Source organism: Nerophis lumbriciformis, linkage group LG25 (genome assembly GCF_033978685.3).
Source record: "Nerophis lumbriciformis linkage group LG25, RoL_Nlum_v2.1, whole genome shotgun sequence".
Lineage (NCBI taxonomy): Eukaryota > Metazoa > Chordata > Actinopteri > Syngnathiformes > Syngnathidae > Nerophis > Nerophis lumbriciformis.
This window is the reverse complement of record NC_084572.2, coordinates 2,311,265-2,332,071: the sequence shown is the minus strand read 5'-3', so window position 1 is coordinate 2,332,071 and position 20,807 is coordinate 2,311,265. Positions and strand designations below refer to the sequence as shown.

The 20,807-nt window shown below is 41.6% G+C and overlaps 1 protein-coding gene across 1 annotated transcript in view; it reads right to left on the bottom strand.

Annotated features, from left to right (window-relative positions):
* LOC133621502 (thyrotropin-releasing hormone-degrading ectoenzyme-like) overlaps positions 1-20,807 on the bottom strand; it is a 240,456-nt gene that overhangs the window by 204,773 nt on the left and 14,876 nt on the right. The window contains exon 3 of the mRNA XM_061983554.1: positions 6,647-6,923. Coding sequence (XP_061839538.1) covers positions 6,647-6,923 — 277 coding nt within the window. The remainder of the gene's footprint in view (positions 1-6,646; positions 6,924-20,807) is intronic.

Below are 20,807 nucleotides of genomic sequence, written 5' to 3'. Positions count from 1 at the left end.
GCTAGCCGGGAGAGATAGTCTTCCCAGCGTGTCCTGGGTCTTCCCCGTGGCCTCCTACCGGTCGGACGTGCCCGAAACACCTTCCTAGGGAGGCGTTCAGGTGGCATCCTGACCAGATGCCCGAACCACCTCATCTGGCTCCTCTCGATGTGGAGGAGCAGCGGCTTTACTTTGAGCTCCCCCCGAATGACAGAGCTTCTCACCCTATCTCTAAGGGAGAGTCCCGCCACTCGGCGGAGGAAACTCATTTCGGCCGCTTGTACCCGTGATCTTGTCCTTTCGGTCATGACCCAAAGCTCATGACCATAGGTGAGGATGGGAACGTAGATCGACCGGTAAATCGAGAGCTTTGCCTTCCGGCTCAGCTCCTTCTTCACCACAACGGATCGATACAGCGTCCGCATTACTGAAGACGCCGCACCGATCCGCCTGTCGATCTCACGATCCACTCTTCCCTCACTCGTGAACAAGACTCTGAGGTACTTGAACTCCTCCACTTGGGGCAAGATCTCCTCCCCAACCCGGAGATGGCACTCCACCCTTTTCCGGGAGAGAACCATGGACTCGGACTTGGAGGTGCTGATTCCCATCCCAGTCGCTTCACACTCGGCTGCGAACCGATCCAGTGAGAGCTGAAGATCTTGGCCGGAGGAAGCCATCAGGACCACATCATCTGCAAATAGCAGTGACCTAATCCTGCAGCCACCAAACCAGATCCCCTCAACGCCTTGACTGCGCCTAGAAATTCTGTCCATAAAGGTTATGAACATAATCGGTGACAAAGGGCAGCCTTGGCGGAGTCCAACCCTCACTGGAAACGTGTCCGACTTACTGCCGGCAATGCGGACCAAGCTCTGGCACTGATCATACAGGGAGCGAACTGCCACAATAAGACAGTCCGCTACCCCATACTCTCTGAGCACTCCCCACAGGACTTCCCGGGGTACACGGTCGAATGCCTTCTCCAAGTCCACAAAGCACATGTAGACTGGTTGGGCAAACTCCCATGCACCCTCAAGGACCCTGCCGAGAGTATAGAGCTGGTCCACAGTTCCACGACCAGGACGAAAACCACACTGTTCCTCCTGAATCCGAGGTTCGACTATCCGGCGTAGCCTCCTCTCCAGTACACCTGAATAGACCTTACCGGGAAGGCTGAGGAGTGTGATCCCACGATAGTTGGAACACACCCTCCGGTTCCCCTTCTTAAAGAGAGGAACCACCACCCCGGTCTGCCAATCCAGAGGTACCGCCCCCGATGTCCACGCGATGTTGCAGAGTCTTGTCAACCAAGACAGCCCCACAACATCCAGAGCCTTAAGGAACTCCGGGCGGATCTCATCCACCCCCGGGGCCCTGCCACATCCCACAGGTGAACAGGCAAATTGGGAACAGGTGGGTGCCATGATTGGGTATAAAAGTATATTCCATGAAATGCTCAGTCATTCACAAACAAGGATGGGGCGAGGGTCACCACTTTGTCAACAAATGCCTGAGCAAATTGTTGAACAGTTTAAGAAAAACCTTTCTCAACCAGCTATTGCAAGGAATTTAGGGATTTCACCATCTACGGTCCGTAAAATCATCAAAGGGTTCAGAGAATCTGGAGAAATCACTGCACGTAATCTCCCGGGGCAACCATTCGCCCGAATTTCTCCCGATTTTCACCCGGACAACAATATTAAGGGCGTGCCATGATGGCACTACCTTTAGCGTCCTCTACAACAAAGCGTCCGCTTTTTCACCATAAAAATAACATTCCGGCCCAGCCACTCTGCATACACACAGAAGTGACTGCAAGACATACTTGATCAAGAGCCATACAGGTCACACTGAGGGTGGCCGTATAAACAACTTTAACACTGTTACAAATATGCGCCACACTGTGAACCCACACCAAACAAGAATGGCAAACACATTTCGGGAGAACATCCGCACTGTAACACAACGTAAACACAACAGAACAAATACCCAGAATCCCTTGCATCCCTAACTCTTCCGGGCTACAACATATACCCCCGCTACCACCAAACCCTGCCCCCTAACCCCGCCCACCTCAACCCCCCCAATCTCCCGATTTTGAAGGTCTCAAGGTGGGCAAGTATGCTGGGAACGCCTCGGGATCCCCCGGGAGGAGCTGGACGAAGTGGCTTGGGAGAGGGAAGTCTGGGCTTCTCTGCTTAGGCTGCTGCCCTCACCACCCGACCTCGGATATCCATCCATCCATCCATCTTCTTCCGCTTATCCGAGGTCGGGTCGCGGGGGCAGCAGCTTAAGCAGGGAAGCCCAGACTTCCCTCTCCCCAGCCACTTCGTCCAGCTCCTCCCGGGGGATCCCGAGGCGTTCCCAGGCCAGCCGGGAGAGATAGTCTTCCCAGCGTGTCCTGGGTCTTCCCCGTGGCCTCCTACCGGTCGGACGTGCCCGAAACACCTTCCTAGGGAGGCGTTCGGGTGGCATCCTGACCAGATGCCCGAACCACCTCATCTGGCTCCTCTCGATGTGGAGGAGCAGCGGCTTTACTTTGAGCTCCCCCCGGATGACAGAGCTTCTCACCCTATCTCTAAGGGAGAGCCCCGCCACTCGGCGGAGGAAACTCATTTCGGCCGCTTGTACCCGTGATCTTGTCCTTTCGGTCATGACCTCGGATAAACGGAAGAAAATGGACGGATGGATGGATGAATCCAAAGTTCTGCGTCCATCTGGAGTAATCAGCCAGTCTCAACGAACAAACAACCCTAGTGGCTCACACTCAACCTAAATAATCTTACTCACAAAGGTGAGGGGAAAAGTGCTTGAAGGCTGTGGGATCTGAGCCGAGGATGTCGTTGTGGCTTGCGCAGCCCTTTGAGACACTTGTGATTCAGGGCTTGTGGAAGTGGGTTCCCCTGATCACGACAGATCCTCTTGTAAGCCCGGTAGTCAGGTTTGACAATTGTTTTATTTCGCTCACACACAGCAACAGCACCCTGCTGTGCAACTTTCCAGTCTCTCTAGCGTGTCTGTCCAGTGTGTGTGTGTCCATGCGTTTGTTCACCGGTAACGCCAACTCCCAACCACGTGTCTCTGTCCGGCTGCTGCTAATAAAGGCGACAGGTGATTAGATAACAAACGCCAGTTTGGCAATCTAATCACCTGTCAGCTGTGTTCCCTGGCACACCGAGCTCCGCAGCAGGCACTCAGGCCACGCCCCCCCTCCACATACCTCCACCGCCAGACTCAGGCCGGGAAGCCGTCCGGCCGCGCCTACTCCTCCCCCTGTGTGGGAGCGGGAGAGGAAGTCAGCCACGGCCATGTGCACCCCCGGCCTGTGGATCACTCTGAAGTTGTAGGGTTGTAAAGCTAGATAATAGTGATGTGTCCGGCAACACCGATGCATCGGCGCATGCGTCGAGCTCATAGAGCAAAACCCTGTGTCGGTGCGCGTACCGCTTTTAGAAAGTCACGTGACCGATCATGAGCTGTTTTGGTCACGTGACCGATACGCCAACTGTGTCGCACTGACGCCTCCTCTGTGCCCTGTGAGCGGCTCTTTCCTACAGCCGGAGAAATAATAACTAAGAGAAATCGTCTAAAAAAATGTTTTAATAAAAATTTATAAAAAAATAAAATTAAAAAAATTCCCAGTCCACAATCATCCACAACACGTTCTCTTAGATTTCCATGTTATGATACATGTTCACATTATTTATTAACTGTACCTAAAAAAGATAAAAAGATATTTTTATTTAAATGAAGATATGAAATAATCCTAAATGAAATACAATGACTTGGTTTATATTATTGTATATACTAGGGCAGGGGTCACCAACGCGGTGCCCGCGGTCACCAGGTAGCCCGTAAGGACCAGATGAGTCGCCCGCTGGCCTGTTCTAAAAATAGCTCAAAGAGCAGCACTTACCAGTGAGCTGCCTCTATTTTTTAAATTTTATTTACTAGCAAGCTGGTCTCGCTTTGCTTGACATTTTTAATTTTAAAAGAGACAAAACTCAAAAAGAATTTGAAAATCCAAGAAAATATTTTAAAGACTTGGTCTTCACTTGGAATAAGCGGTAGAAAATGGATGGATGGATGGGTCTTCACTTGTTTAAATAAATTCATTTATTTTCTACTTTGCTTCTTATTACTTTTAGAAATACAATTTTAGAGAAAAAAATACAACCTTAAAAATCATTTTAGGATTTTTAAACAAATATACCTTTTTACCTTTTAAATTTCTTCCTCTTATTTCCTGACAATTTAAATCAATGTTCAAGTATTTATTTATTTTTTTTATTGTAAAGAATAATAAATATTTTAGCTTCTGGTTTTTCGACGAAGAATATTTGTGAAATATTTCTTCAAACTTACTATGATTAAAATTCAAAAAAAATTATTCTGGCAAATCTAGAAAATCTGTAGAATCAAATGTAAATCTTATTTCAAATTATTTTGAATTTCTTTTAAAATTTTTGTTCTGGAAAATCTAGAAGAAATACTGATTTGTCTTTGTTAGAAATATAGCTTGGTCCAATTTGTTAAATATTCTAACAAAGTGCAGATTGGATTTTAACCAATTTAAAACATGTCATCAAAATTCTAAAATGTATCTTAATCAGGAAAAATTACTAATGATGTTCCATAAATTCTTTTTTTAATTTTTTCAAAAAGATTCAAATTAGCTAGTTTTTCTCTTCTTTTTGTCGGTTGAATTTTGAATTTTAAAGAGTCGAAATTGAAGATAAACTATGTTTCAAAATTGTATTTTAATTTTTTTCGTGTTTTCTCCTTTTTTAAACCGTTCAATTAAGTGGTTTTTTTTCATCATTTATTCTCTACAAAAAACCTTCCGTAAAAGGAAAAAAAAAGTACGACGGAATGACAGACAGAAATATCCATTTTTTTATATGTATAAATTAATTTATTTAGCTATTCTTGTTTAAATCACACTTACGTGTAACTTACAAATGACAATATATTTATTTATTTAAGTGTGTATCAAACTGGTGGTTCCTCTCTTTAAGAAGGGGAACCGGAGGGTGTGTTCTAACTATCGTGGGATCACACTCCTCAGCCTTCCCGGTAAGGTCTATTCAGGTGTACTGGAGAGGAGGCTACGCCGGATAGTCGAACCTCGGATTCAGGAGGAACAGTGTGGTTTTCGTCCTGGTCGTGGAACTGTGGACCAGCTCTATACTCTCGGCAGGGTCCTTGAGGGTGCATGGGAGTTTGCCCAACCAGTCTACATGTGCTTTGTGGACTTGGAGAAGGCATTCGACCGTGTCCCTCGGGAAGTCCTGTGGGGAGTGCTCAGAGAGTATGGGGTGTCGGACTGTCTGATTGTGGCGGTCCGCTCCCTGTATGATCAGTGTCAGAGCTTGGTCCGCATAAGTCGGACACGTTTCCAGTGAGGGTTGGACTCCGCCAAGGCTGCCGTTTGTCACCCATTCTGTTCATAACTTTTATGGACAGAATTTCTAGGCGCAGTCAAGGCATTGAGGGGATCTGGTTTGGTGGCTGCAGGATTAGGTCTCTGCTTTTTGCAGATGATGTGGTCCTGATGGCTTCATCTGGCCAGGATCTTCAGCTCTCACTGGATCGGTTCGCAGCCGAGTGTGAAGCGACTGGGATGAGAATCAGCACCTCCAAGTCCGAGTCCATGGTTCTCGCCCGGAAAAGGGTGGAGTGCCATCTCCGGGTTGGGGAGGAGATTTTGCCCCAAGTGGAGGAGTTCAAGTACCTCGGAGTCTTGTTCACGAGTGAGGGAAGAGTGGATCGTGAGATCGACAGGCGGATCGGTGCGGCGTCTTCAGTAATGCGGACGCTGTATCGATCCATTGTGGTGAAGAAGGAGCTGAGCCGGAAGGCAAAGCTCTCAATTTACCGGTCGATCTACGTTCCCATCCTCACCTATGGTCATGAGCTTTGGGTTATGACCGAAAGGACAAGATCACGGGTACAAGCGGCCGAAATGAGTTTCCTCCGCCGGGTGGCGGGGCTCTCCCTTAGAGATAGGGTGAGAAGCTCTGCCATCCGGGAGGAGCTCAAAGTAAAGCCGCTGCTCCTCCACATCGAGAGGAGCCAGATGAGGTGGTTCGGGCATCTGGTCAGGATGCCACCCGAACGCCTCCCTAGGGAGGTGTTTAGGGCACGTCCGACCGGTAGGAGGCCGCGGGGAAGACCCAGGACACGTTGGGAAGACTATGTCTCCCGGCTGGCCCGGGAACGCCTCGGGGTCCCACAGGAAGAGCTGGACGAAGTGGCTGGGGAGAGGGAAGTCTGGGCTTCCCTGCTTAGGCTGCTGCCCCCGCGACCCGACCTCGGATAAGCGGAAGAAGATGGATGGATGGATGGACCCCAGCTTGGCAATCTAATCACCTGTCAGCTGTGTTTCAAATCCAGCCCTGGCACACCCCGCTCCGCAGCAGGCCTGCAGGCCCGCAGGCCACGCCCCCTCCACAGGGCTGTATAAGTAAACATTGATTGATTGATTGATTGATTGAAGGCTTGTGTTTAGTAGTTATGAAAAAACACCAACACAACAGGAAGTGCCACCAAAATAAGAGCGCAGGACAGGAACAAGCACTGAACACAGAAGAACACGAACAAAACCCAACGTTCCAGCTTTAGCTAACGTTTGCCCTCAGACAGCCATGACGGCGGCACTCACCGTCACGCCGCTGTCACTGTGCGTCTCCCTGTAGGTGAAGTTGCACACGGCCCAGGCCAGGTAGTACGTGGACATGCGCGGCGTGCGGGCGAAGCGCCGGGTCAGCAGGCCGCCGTCTTCCGACAGCGAGCCGCTCTCCACGGGCATGTTGGACAGCGACGTGTACTGAGCGTCGTGGCGCAGGCTCAGCGAGAAGGTGGCCTTGTAGACGGGCTCGTCGAAGCACGGGAACGCCTTCCTGGCGTGCGTCGGGCTGAACTGCGTCACCGCCAGGTAGCTGGGGGCACACAAACAGGAAGTGGACGCGTCACAAGGCGAAGGCGGGAAAGAAAATGTGAGGAGAAAAGATCATGACTCGACTTTTTCACATCTTTGAATTCAAATGTGTGTGTGTGTGTGTTTTTGAATGTGTGTGTGTGTGCGTGCGCTATAGCTTTACACAGGAAGCTGCTGACTCGGCCTAAAACCTCCGACTCACAGAGGCCATGGCGAGGTAGGAGCGGGGCGGGGCGTCACGGCTCAGGTTTCATTGGAGGGGGAACTGATGACATCATCGGGGTGTCGTGGATCAAAAGGTCAAAAGGTCAGACTCTGACGATGGACAACGGGCCTCGGGAGAAGCGTCAAGACGGGTAAAGAGTTCTAGAGCGTTCCGGTAGCTGAGTTTGCCAATTTTATTAGAGACCGAGTCCCTTTGGGACAGAGGACCCTATTTTATTTCTACCGTTTTATTATTATACCGCCATCTCTTTGAGCTGTAATTTGACCCCCTTAACATGCTTCAGAACTCACCAAATTGGACACACACATCAGGACTGGCGAAAATTGCGATCTAATCAAAAAACCAAACCCCAAAACTCAAAAGGAAGAAAACACAGACAAAACTGCCTGTAACTCCCAGTAGGAATGTCGTAGAGACATGAAACAAAAACCTCTATGTACCGTATTTTCCGCACTATTAGCCGCACCTAAAAACCACAAATTTACTCAAAAGCTGACAGTGCGGCTTATAACGCGGTGCGCTTTATATATGGATTAATATTAAGATTCATTTTCATAAAGTTTCGGTCTCGCAACTACGGTAAACAGCCGCCATCTTTTTTCCCCGTAGAAGAGGAAGTGCTTCTTCTTCTACGCAAGCAACCGCCAAGGTAAGCACCCGCCCCCATAGAACAGGAAGCGCTTCTTCTTCTACTGTAAGCAACCACCCGCCCGCGTAGAAGAAGAAGAAGCGCGCGGATATTACGTTTCATTTCCTTTGTGTGTTTACATCTGTAAAGACCACAAAATGGCTCCTACTAAGCGACATGTTTCCGGTTCATGAAAAGACGCAATCTCTCCATCCGCACACGGACTACTATTTCACAGCAACTGCCTAAAGACTTTCAAGAAAAGCTGGCTACTTTCCGTGCATATTGTAAAAACAAGATAGCTGAAAAAAAGATCCGGCCAGAGAACATTATCAACATGGACGAGGTTCCACTGACTTTTGATATTCCTGTGAACCGCACTGTGGATACAACGGGAGCACGTACGGTGAATATTCGCACCACAGGGAATGAGAAGTCATCCTTCACTGTGGTTCTAGCTTGCCATGCTAATGGCCAGAAACTTCCACCCATGGTGATATTCAAAAGGAAGACCTTGCCAAAAGAGACCTTTCCAGCCGGCGTCATCATAAAAGCTAACTCGAAGGGATGGATGAAGAAAAGATGAGCGAGTGGTTAAGGTAAGTTTAAGTTTACGCGAAGAGGCCGGGTGGCTTTTTTCACGCAGCTCCGTCCATGTTGATATACGACTCCATGCGCGCCCACATCACGCTGGTTTTTAATATATTATTAAAGTTTGACTGACCTATCTGACTGTTTTTTTGACATTCCTTTAGCGCAGTTAGATGCGGCTTATAACACGGGGCGGCTTATAGGTGGACAAAGTTTTGAAATATGCCGTTCATTGAAGGCGCGGCTTATAACCCAGGGCGCCTTATGGTGCGGAAAATACGGTAGGTCTCACTTAGACCTAAATTTAATATATTAACAACCCCCAGCAAAAATCAACAGGAAGTTTGCAATTCCCCCTTCACTGTCACCTTTTTTCAAACATTATCTCCTCTGAGCGCGTTTGTCGTGTCGGCTTCAAACTAGCACAGGAGAGAGATTGAACCCTTCTGATTAAAAGTTGATGAAAGAGTTTTAATTACTGCTCCGGTTTGGATTTTATGAGCCCTCAAAGTCGGTCCCGTCCATCGCTGCTTGCAGCTTTAATTAGGGACCGCAATGTCCCTTTGGGACAGAGGACCCTATTGTATTTCGTGCGTTTTATTATTATTATTATTACGCCGCCTCTTTGAGCTCTAATTGGACCCCCTTAACATGCTTCAAAACTCACCATATGTGACACACACATCAGGACTGGCGAAAATTGCCATCTAATTAAAAAACCAAACCCAAAACTCAAAATTGCGCTCTAGCGTCCCCTAGGAAAAAACACAGACAAAACTTGCATGCTCTTACAATTTCGCTGCGCTTGTTGAGGGATGACAGGTCTGGACGGTAAATAATAAACAGTTTCTCTTTCAAGCATAGGTTGCATCTTTTATTACCAATAATATAAAATAAAAGATGCAACCTATGCTTGAAAGAGAAACTGTTTATTATTTACCGTCCAGACCTGTCATCCCTCAACAAGCGCAGCGAAATTGTAACAACATGCCGCCATAGACGGAAACACCTCCTAGGTAACACATGAGCCAATCACCACGCCCCTAGGCCAGCCTGTACCCACCCACTCTGTGCCCTATATAAACCATGGTATGCGAATGCTCCCATTAAAATCTCCTGACGATTGAGGGTACCCCCCCTCTTGAAACAGGCCTGTAGAGATGAAATAGTCTTGTGATTTTTTTTCCCCACACATACATATATTGCGCTCTACTACGGTATCGAGCACTATTTTTTGGATAACCTTATTAAGACATATACATATATATATATATATATATATATATATATATGTGGTGGTTCCTCTCTTTAAGAAGGGGAACCGGAGGGTGTGTTCTAACTATCGTGGGATCACACTCCTCAGCCTTCCCGGTAAGGTCTATTCAGGTGTACTGGAGAGGAGGCTACGCCGGATAGTCGAACCTCGGATTCAGGAGGAACAGTGTGGTTTTCGTCCTGGTCGTGGAACTGTGGACCAGCTCTATACTCTCGGCAGGGTCCTTGAGGGTGCATGGGAGTTTGCCCAACCAGTCTACATGTGCTTTGTGGACTTGGAGAAGGCATTCGACCGTGTCCCTCGGGAAGTCCTGTGGGGAGTGCTCAGAGAGTACGGGGTAACGGACTGTCTTATTGTGGCAGTCCGCTCCCTGTATGATCAGTGTCAGAGCTTGGTCCGCATTGCCGGCAGTAAGTCGGACACGTTTCCAGTGAGGGTTGGACTCCGCCAAGGCTGCCCTTTGTCACCGATTCTGTTCATAACTTTTATGGACAGAATTTCTAGGCGCAGTCAAGGCGTTGAGGGGACGGCGTGGCGCAGTGGGAGAGTGGCCGTGCGCAACCCGAGGGTCCCTGGTTCAATCCCCACCTAGTACCAACCTCGTCATGTCCGTTGTGTCCTGAGCAAGACACTTCACCCTTGCTCCTGATGGGTGCTGGTTAGCGCCTTGCATGGCAGCTCCCTCCATCAGTGTGTGAATGTGTGTGTGAATGGGTAAATGTGGAAGTAGTGTCAAAGCGCTTTGAGTACCTTGAAGGTAGAAAAGCGCTATACAAGTACAACCCATTTATCATTTATCTGGTTTGGTGGCTGCAGGATTAGGTCTCTGCTATTTGCAGATGATGTGGTCCTGATGGCTTCCTCCGGCCAAGATCTTCAGCTCTCACTGGATCGGTTCGCAGCCGAGTGTGAAGCGACTGGGATGGGAATCAGCACCTCCAAGTCCGAGTCCATGGTTCTCTCCCGGAAAAGGGTGGAGTGCCATCTCCGGGTTGGGGAGGAGATCTTGCCCCAAGTGGAGAAGTTCAAGTACCTCGGAGTCTTGTTCACGAGTGGGGGAAGAGTGGATCGTGAGATCGACAGGCGGATCGGTGCGGCGTATTCAGTAATGCGGACGCTGTATCGATCCGTTGTGGTGAAGAAGGAGCTGAGCCGGAAGGCAAAGCTCTCGATTTACCGGTCGATCTACGTTCCCATCCTCACCTATGGTCATGAGCTTTGGGTCATGACCGAAAGGACAAGATCACGGGTACAAGCGGCCGAAATGAGTTTCCTCCGCCGAGTGGCGGGGCTCTCCCTTAGAGATAGGGTGAGAAGCTCTGTCATTCGGGGGGAGCTCAAAGTAAAGCCGCTGCTCCTCCACATGGAGAGGAGCCAGATGAGGTGGTTCGGGCATCTGGTCAGGATGCCACCCGAACGCCTCCCTAGGAAGGTGTTTCGGGCACGTCCGACCGGTAGGAGGCCACGGGGAAGACCCAGGACACGCTGGGAAGACTATCTCTCCCGGCTGGCCTGGGAACGCCTCGGGATCCCCCGGGAGGAGCTGGACGAAGTGGCTGGGGAGAGGGAAGTCTGGGCTTCCCTGCTTAGGCTGCTGCCCCCGCGACCCGACCTCGGATAAGCGGAAGAAGATGGATGGATGGATGGATATATATATATATACATATATATATATATATATATATATATATATATATATATATATATATATATATATATATAGCTGTAATTCACTGATATTCAAGTATTTATTATATATATACACACACACAGCTGTAATTCACTGAAATTCTTATATATATATATATATATATATATATATATATATATATATATATATATATATATATATATATATATATATATATATATATCCTTCACGGATTTGTTGAAAACATCCGCAAATGAGAACGGAATGTTGCTTGCAAGGTGGCCCATAATACTGCGTTGCCGCCGCCTTGTGCTTCTCTGACCGTTAAAGAGTGACTATATCCATTCGGCCACGGTGTTATGGGTTATAGATAAACATATGGATAACGGAGACATATATAATAGTCTCCTTTTCAGGTGAGAGAGGACGCTAAAGGCAGTGCCTTTAAGGCACGCCCCCAATATTGTTTGTCCGGCCGGCCGGAAATTTTGGATATTACAACTTGCCGTAGTTTTGAAGCAATGCATGATGGGAATGTCAGTGTATTAACGTGCCGGCTGGAATAAACACACGCTGAGAAATAGCTCCGTGCATGCCTACTTTATGGCTTATAGATAAACCTATGTGTAATATTCTTAGGTAATGCGATCTCCGAGCGGTCCCTGAAGTATACACGAAAATGATTGGCCCAAGGAACGAGGAACTTCCTGTTTTAGCTTTGCCTGAAATGTGATGTGTTATTCCCAGGAGTCGTGAATAAAAGTACAGTTAGCAGCACGTCGTGTGTTGGCTCAACTTATTTCCACGATACGGAACAAGACACTATGGATAATAGTCTCCTTTTCAGGTGAGAGACGACGCTAAAGGCAGTGCCTTAAAGGCACGCCCCCAATATAGTCATACTTGCCAACCCTCCCGAATTGTCCGGGAGACTCACGAAATTCAGCGCCTCTCCCGAAAACGTCCCGGGACAAATATTCTCCCGATTTTCAGCCGGAGCTGGAGGCCACGCCCCCTCCAGCTCCATGCGGACCTGAGTGAGGACAGCCTTGTCTTTATGACAACAGGGTGACAAGAACTAAATCATCCAGACTAGAGATACATTGTATTATTATGTTTATCTCACCTAAAAATAAATATATTTATTAATTACAAAAAAAAAAACTAAATACATTTTTACTATATTTTGCTAAAAACATCAAAATTAATTGTGTTTTTATTTGTATTTTTTCTGACTCCTTATTACATCCAGCCATAGAATTATACATTAAAATAAACATATTTGAAATAATTAATTTTAATTATCATAATAATTCATTTAAAATGACCATATAATTCATTTAAAATTACCATATTTAATTATTAAAATAATTGCTTGTTTATCAACAACTTTAGCATTGTATTCATTACATTTTGAAGCTCTCAAAAGCCAAGTTATGTTATATTCCTTAAGATTTATTTATGCAAGTTTGAAGTATCAATTATCTAAACACAGTTTTGTTTGCATATTTTCAGGATGTATATATATATATATATATATATATACACAGTATATATATATATATATATATATATATATATATATATATACATATATACACACACACACATATATATATATATATATATATATATATATATATATATACTGTATATGTATATATATATATATATATATATATATATATATATATATATATATATATATATATATATATGTATACATATATATATGTATGTATATATATATATATATATACATACATATATATATATATATATATATATATATATATATATATATATGTGTGTGTGTATATATGTATATATATATGGGGGTGTATTAGTGCCCAAGACATGGGTAACTTACACATCTGTGAAGGCACCATTAATGCTGAAAGGTACATACAGGTTTTGGAGCAACATATGTTGCCATCCAAGCAACGTTACCATGGACGCCCCTGCTTATTTCAGTAAGACAATGCCAAGCCACGTGTTACATCAACGTGGCTTCATCGTAAAAGAGTGCGGGTACTAGACTGGCCTGCCTGTAGTCCAGACCTGTCTCCCATTGAAAATGTGTGGCGCATTATGAAGCCTAAAATAGCACAACAGAGACCCCCGGACTGTTGAACAACTTAAGCTGTACATCAAGCAAGAATGGGAAAGAATTCCACTTCAAAAATGTGTCTCCTCAGTTCCCAAACGTTTACTGAGTGTTGTTAAAAGGAAAGGCCATGTAACACAGTGGTGAACATGCCCTTTCCCAACTACTTTGGCACGTGTTGCAGCCATGAAATTCTAAGTTAATTATTATTTGCAAAAAAAAAATAAAGTTTATCAGTTTGAACATCAAACATGTTGTCTTTGTAGCATATTCAACTGAATATGGGTTGAAAATGATTTGCAAATCATTGTATTCCGTTTATATTTACATCTAACACCATTTCCCAACTCATATGGAAACGGGGTTTGTATTAAACTTTGAGTGTATTGACTTTGCTGAAAATTAAGGACATTTCCCAGAATGCACAGAGGTAGATTGGGAACGGCAAAAATCACCGTCCCCAAATAGATTTCATTAAAAATCGTATTCTGCATCTTTGGTGCCTACAAAATGTCAAAGTCTCTAAAAGTGACTCTTTTTTTTTTTTTTTCTATTTTCTGTGTGAGTGTGTGTAAATTTTCACTCTGTAAAAAAAAAGTCAGTAGATTTTACGGTTAAAAAAAAAAAAAAAAACGGCAGCTCAGTTGTCAGACTTTCACAGAAAAAATAAAAGTGGTACAATATTTTGTAATTTACAGTAATACACTGTAAAAAAAAAACGGCCATGTTAAAAAAAAATTGGCCGAAAAGTCGCCGAAATCCATCCCTCCATCCAGGCCCGGCCCTAACCAATCTGGCGCCCTAGGCAAGATTTTAGGTGGCGCCCCACCCACATCGGCAGTGAAGTGTATATACTCACAAGAAACCGAATAGCTTTGTCTTTGACCTTTTTTTTACTTAAAGAAAGCAAATTAACAATCAGAATAGTTAACAAGATAAAAAAATATATGAATAAATAAATGAATGCAAAAAATAAAAAATGAATATATGAAATACAATATTTTTTACATACATATTGCTTAATTAACATTAATGATGTGCACTTTAACAACTAGGCTTACAACTATACCTAATATATAAAGGGGTGGAAAAGTGACTATTACCTGCAGGGCAAACATTAGCTAACCAGAAGGCAATAACAATGTAAACAAAAAACACCTGCTTAAAAGATCTAATACAAATGTCCCTGAGGAATGTAAGGTGGGAGTACTGTAAATACCTAACGTTACATTATTATTTTCCATAACAATTTAGCCCCCTCCACAATTAACCCGACGTTAAAACAGAACTAGCTATTTATTGATTAGCAATTGCCGAATCATGTAACATTAGCTTAATGCTAAAAAGCCAGGTTACTATCACATTCTGTAACAGACAAATAATTTCATGTAGGCTAACGTTACCTACCTGCTAACTCTGTCTTTTTCTCGTTTCTCCTCCTCTTCTTTTCTCTTTTTCTTCCCTGGGCACCTGACAGTTTTGGCCGTTTTGACATCTTGTGTTGATTTTTTGATGTGGTGACGTCCAAAAAGAGTCATGATACGGGAAGGGAGGGGGTGCACCGTGGGGGGGGGGGGGCGTAATGTTGTAACAAATAATATTTCTATTATATAGGCTTTACTTTGCATTTTAATTAACGAGGGATTATTTTTTGCATTTAGAAATAATAGTACCAACTTTTTTTTTTTCTCCAACATTTGTGGCACTGGCGTGGCGCCCCCTGATGGACGGCGCCCTTAGCATTTGCCTATACGGCCTATGCCACGGGCCGGCCCTGCCTCCATCCATCCCTCCATCCATCCCTCCATCCATTTTCTATCGCTTGTCCCTTTTTGGGTTGGCGGGGGGGTTGCTGGAGCCTATCTCAGAATTTGACCGCAAAAAATAACTGGTATGGATTTTCAGTCTTCTCAGTACTTTGATATAAAACCACCATGAATTTTACGATAAAATTCTGGCAACTCAGCTGTTAGTTTTTTACCATCAAATCTACAGATTTTTTTTTTTTACTTTTTACGATAAAAATCAGACACCTAAATCTCCAGAATTTTACAGTAAAAATAAAAGGTTTTATTTGAATTGACTCTAATGCGCGGTACAAAACAACCAAAGATTTTATGGTAAAAAAAAAAAACTGACAGCTACCGATCTTCAATTTAATTTGGTGTAAAAAATACACATTTTATGGTGAAATTCTAGCAACTGAGCTGCCAATTTTTATTTTTTTTACCTGACAATCATCCATCCAAATCAACCGGTTTTTATTTTACTGTGTTAGTACATCACTCACATGTCCCCACTTTGACTGCATGTTTCTGACTAAAGTTGATCACTTCTCCTGGGTAAATATAACAAAACAAAAAAACATTCAGAAAGTGATGTGCCCTAAAGTCAGGTGTTTTGGCCTAATTTGGAGTGTGTGTGTGTGTGTGTGTGTGTGTGTGTGTGTGTGTGTGTGTGTGTGTGTGTGTGTGTGTGTGTGTGTGTGCATTAATTATTTTTATTACCTCCAGCAGTGAAGTAAGTTTAGCTTGTCTTTTTAGCCGTAATTATTTATTTATTTATTTATTTATTTAGCATTAATTATTTTTATTACCTCCAGCAGTGAAGTAAGTTTAGCTTGTCTTTTTAGCATTATTTATTTATGTATTTATTTATTTATTTAGCATTAATTATTTTTATTACCTCCAGCAGTGAAGTAAGTTTAGCTTGTCTTTTTAGCATTAATTATTTATTTATTTATTTATCTATTTATTTATTTATTTATTTATTTATTTATTTATTTATTTAGCATTAATTATTTTTATTACCTCCAGCAGTGAAGTAAGTTTAGCTTGTCTTTTTAGCATTAATTATTTATTTATTTATTTAGTTATTTATCTATTTATTTATTTATTTAGCATTAATTATTTTTATTACCTCCAGCAGTGAAGTAAGTTTAGCTTGTCTTTTTAGCATTAAGTATTTATTTATTTATTGATCTATTTATTTATTTATTTATTTATTTAGCATTAATTATTTTTATTACCTCCAGCAGTGAAGTAAGTTTAGCTTGTCTTTTTAGCATTAATTATTTATTTATTTATTTAGTTATTTATCTATTTATTTATTTATTTATTTATTTAGCATTAATTATTTTTATTACCTCCAGCAGTAAAGTAAGTTTAGCTTGTCTTTTTAGCATTAATTATTTATTTATTTATTGATCTATTTATTTATTTATTTATTTATTTAGCATTAATTATTTTTATTACCTCCAGCAGTGAAGTAAGTTTAGCTTGTCTTTTTAGCATTAATTATTTATTTATTTATTTAGTTATTTATTTATTTATTTAGCATTAATTATTTTTATTACCTCCAGCAGTGAAGTAAGTTTAGCTTGTCTTTTTAGCATTAATTATTTATTTATTTATTTAGTTATTTATCTATTTATTTATTTATTTATTTATTTAGCATTAATTATTTTTATTACCTCCAGCAGTGAAGTAAGTTTAGCTTGTCTTTTTAGCATTAATTATTTATTTATTTATTTATCTATTTATTTATTTAGCATTCATTATTTTTATTACCTCCAGCAGTGAAGTAAGTTTAGCTTGTCTTTTTAGCATTAATTATTTATTTATTTATTTAGTTATTTATCTATTTATTTATTTATTTATTTATTTATTTATTTATTTAACATTAATTATTTTTATTACCTCCAGCAGTGAAGTAAGTTTAGCTTGTCTTTTTAGCATTAATTATTTATTTATTTATTTAGTTATTTATCTATTTATTTATTTATTTATTTATTTAGCATTCATTATTTTTATTACCTCCAGCAGTGAAGTAAGTTTAGCTTGTCTTTTTAGCATTAATTATTTATTTATTTATTTAGTTATTTATTTAGTTATTTATTTATTTATTTATTTAGCATTATTTATTTTTGTTACCTCCAGCACTGAAGTAAGTTTAGCTTGTCTTTTTAGCCGTCGCCAACCCTTACACACACACACACACACACACACACACACACACACACACACACACACACACACACACACACACACACACACACGGGCACACACACAATGCATGTTTTCTCAGCATAATGTCTGTATTTAATGACGTGTGCGTGTGTGTGTGTTCTTGTATTTCTACCCTTGTTGAGACATCAAGAAGGATAAGTACCGTCCATATGAGGAGGTGTGAAGAAGTGATGACATAAATCCATACTTGCCAACCTTGAGACCTCCAATTTCGGGGGGTGGGGGGTGGGTGCGGGGGGCGTGGTTGGGGCGGGGCGTGGTTAAGAGGCGAGGAGTATATTTACAGCTAGAATTCACCAAGTCAAGTATTTCATATATATATATATATATATATATATATATATATATATATATATATATATATATATATATGTCTTAATAAGGTTATCCAAAAAATAGTGCTCGATACCGTAGTAGAGCGCAATATATGTATGTGTGGGAAAAAAAATCACAAGACTATTTCATCTCTACAGGCCTGTTTCATGAGGGGGGGTTCCCTCAATCATCAGGAGATTTTAATGGGAGCATTCGCATACCATGGTTTATATAGGGCACAGAGTGGGTGGGTACAGGCTGGCGTAGGGGCGTGGTGATTGGCTCATGTGTTACCTGTGGCGGCATGCTGTTACAATTTCGCTGCGCTTGTTGAGGGATGACAGGTCTGGACGGTAAATAATAAACAGTTTCTCTTTCAAGCATAGGTTGCATCTTTTATTACCACTATTGTAAGGTGTGCTGGAGTTTGCTGAGTTCTGTGGTATTCCGCAGGTTTTGGTTCCTGAAAGAAGCCTTGTGATTGTTCCATCTGGTTTTGAATTCTCCCTCGGTTAATCCTACATATGTGTCGGATGTGTTAATGTCCTTGCGTATTACCTTAGATTGGTAGACAACTGATGTTTGTAAGCACCCCCCGTTGAGAGGGCAATCAGGTTTCTTTCGACAGTTACAGCCTTTGTTGGTTTTGGAGTCGCTCTGTCCGGGGGCCGACGGCTCATTTGCAATTGTTTTGTTGTGGTTTGAGATGATTTGTCGTATATTGTTCATTCAGCTGTAGCTCAATTTAATGTTGTTCTTGTTGAATACTTTTCTTAGGGTGTTGTCTTTGGGAAAGTGTTTGTCAATCAGATTGAGGAATTTGTGTCCAAATTGTCAAAGACAATAATGTTGAATATTCAATAACATGGCAAATTCTTGCATCCAGCACACCTTACAATAGTGGTAATAAAAGATGCAACCTATGCTTGAAAGAGAAACTGTTTATTATTTACCGTCCAGACCTGTCATCCCTCAACAAGCGCAGCGAAATTGTAACAGCATGCCGCCACAGACGGAAACACCTCCTAGGTAACACATGAGCCAATCACCACGCCCCTACGCCAGCCTGTACCCATCCACTCTGTGCCCTATATAAACCATGGTATGTGAATGCTCCCATTAAAATCTCCTGATGATTGAGGGAACCCCCCCTCATGAAACAGGCCTGTAGAGATGAAATAGTCTTGTGATTTTTTTCCCCACACATACATATATTGCGCTCTACTACGGTATCGGGCACTATTTTTTGGATAACCTTATTAAGACATATATATATATATATATATATATCCCTGCGACCCTGAAGGGAATAAGCGGTAGTAAATGGATGGATGGATGGATGGATATATATATATATATATATATATATATATATATATATATATATATATATAAATAAAATAAATACTTGAATTTCAGTGTTCATTTATTTACACATATACACACACATAACACTCATCTACTCATTGTTGAGTTAAGGGTTGAATTGTCCATCCTTGTTCTATTCTCTGTCACTATCTTTCTAACCATGCTGAACACCCTCTCTGATGATGCATTGCTGTGTGGCACGCACAAAAGTGCTTTCATCAAATGCACTAGATGGCAGTATTGTCCTGTTTAAGAGTGTCACAACATTGCTGTTTACGGCAGACGGACTGCTTTACTGTAGACTAGTGATGGGTTGATGAGGCGTCATGAAGCGTTTCGACACATTGCAAAACTGTATTGATACTGTGTCGATACTGTGTCACTAAATACTGACATCTGCTGGACATTAAAAATCCCTACAGGCAACCTATGGACCGACTCAACTGACACTGATTTGATGCCCTAGTACAGGGGTCACCAACCTTTTTGAAAGCAAAAACTACTTCTTGGGTACTGATTAATGCGAAGGGCTACCAGTTTGATACACACTTAAATAAATAAATATATTGTCATTTGTAAGTTACACGTAAGTGTGATTTAAACAAGAATAGCTAAATAAATACATTTATATATATAAAAAAATGGGTATTTCTGTCTGTCATTCCGTCATACATTTTTTTTTCCTTTTACAGAAGGTTTTTTGTAGAGAATAAATGATGAAAAAAACACTTAATTGAACGGTTTAAAAGAGGAGAAAACACGAAAAAAATTTAAATAAAATTTTGAAACATAGTTTATCTTCAATTTCGACTCTTTAAAATTCTAAATTCAACCGACAAAAAGAAGAGAAAAACTAGCTTATTTGAATCTTTTTGAAAAAAATTTAAAAAAGAATTTATGGAACATCATTAGTAATTTTTCCTGATTAAGATACATTTTAGAATTTTGATGACATGTTTTAAATTGGTTAAAATCCAATCTGCACTTTGTTAGAATATTTAACAAATATATATTTCTAACAAAGACAAATCTTCTAGATTTTCCAGAACAAAATTTTTAAAAGAAATTCAAAATACTTTGAAATAAGATTTAAATTTGATTCTACAGATTTTCTAGATTTGCCAGAATTTTTTTTTGAATTTTAATCATAGTAAGTTTGAAGAAATGTTTCACAAATATTCTTTGTCGAAAAAACAGAAGCTAAAATATTTATTATTCTTTACAATAAAAAATAAATAAATTTACTTGAACATTGATTTAAATTGTCAGGAAAGAAGAGGAAGAAATTTAAAAGGTAAAAATGTATATTTGTTTAAAAATCCTAAAATCATATTTAAGGTTGTATTCTTTCTCTAAAATTGTATTTCTAAAAGTAATAAGAAGCAAAGTAGAAAATAAATGAATTTATTTAAACAAGTGAAGACCCATCCATCCATCCATTTTCTACCGCCTATTCCAAGTGAAGACCAAGTCTTTCAAATATTTTCTTGGATTTTCAAATTCTATTTGAGTTTTGTCTCTTTTAGAATTAAAAATGTCGAGCAAAGCGAGACCAGCTTGCTAGTAAATAAATACAATTAAAAAAAAATAGAGACTGCTCACTGGTAAGTGCTGCTCTTTTGAGCTATTTTTAGAACAGGTGTGAACTGGTCCTTACGGGCTACCTGGTGACCGCGGGCACCGCGTTGGTGACCC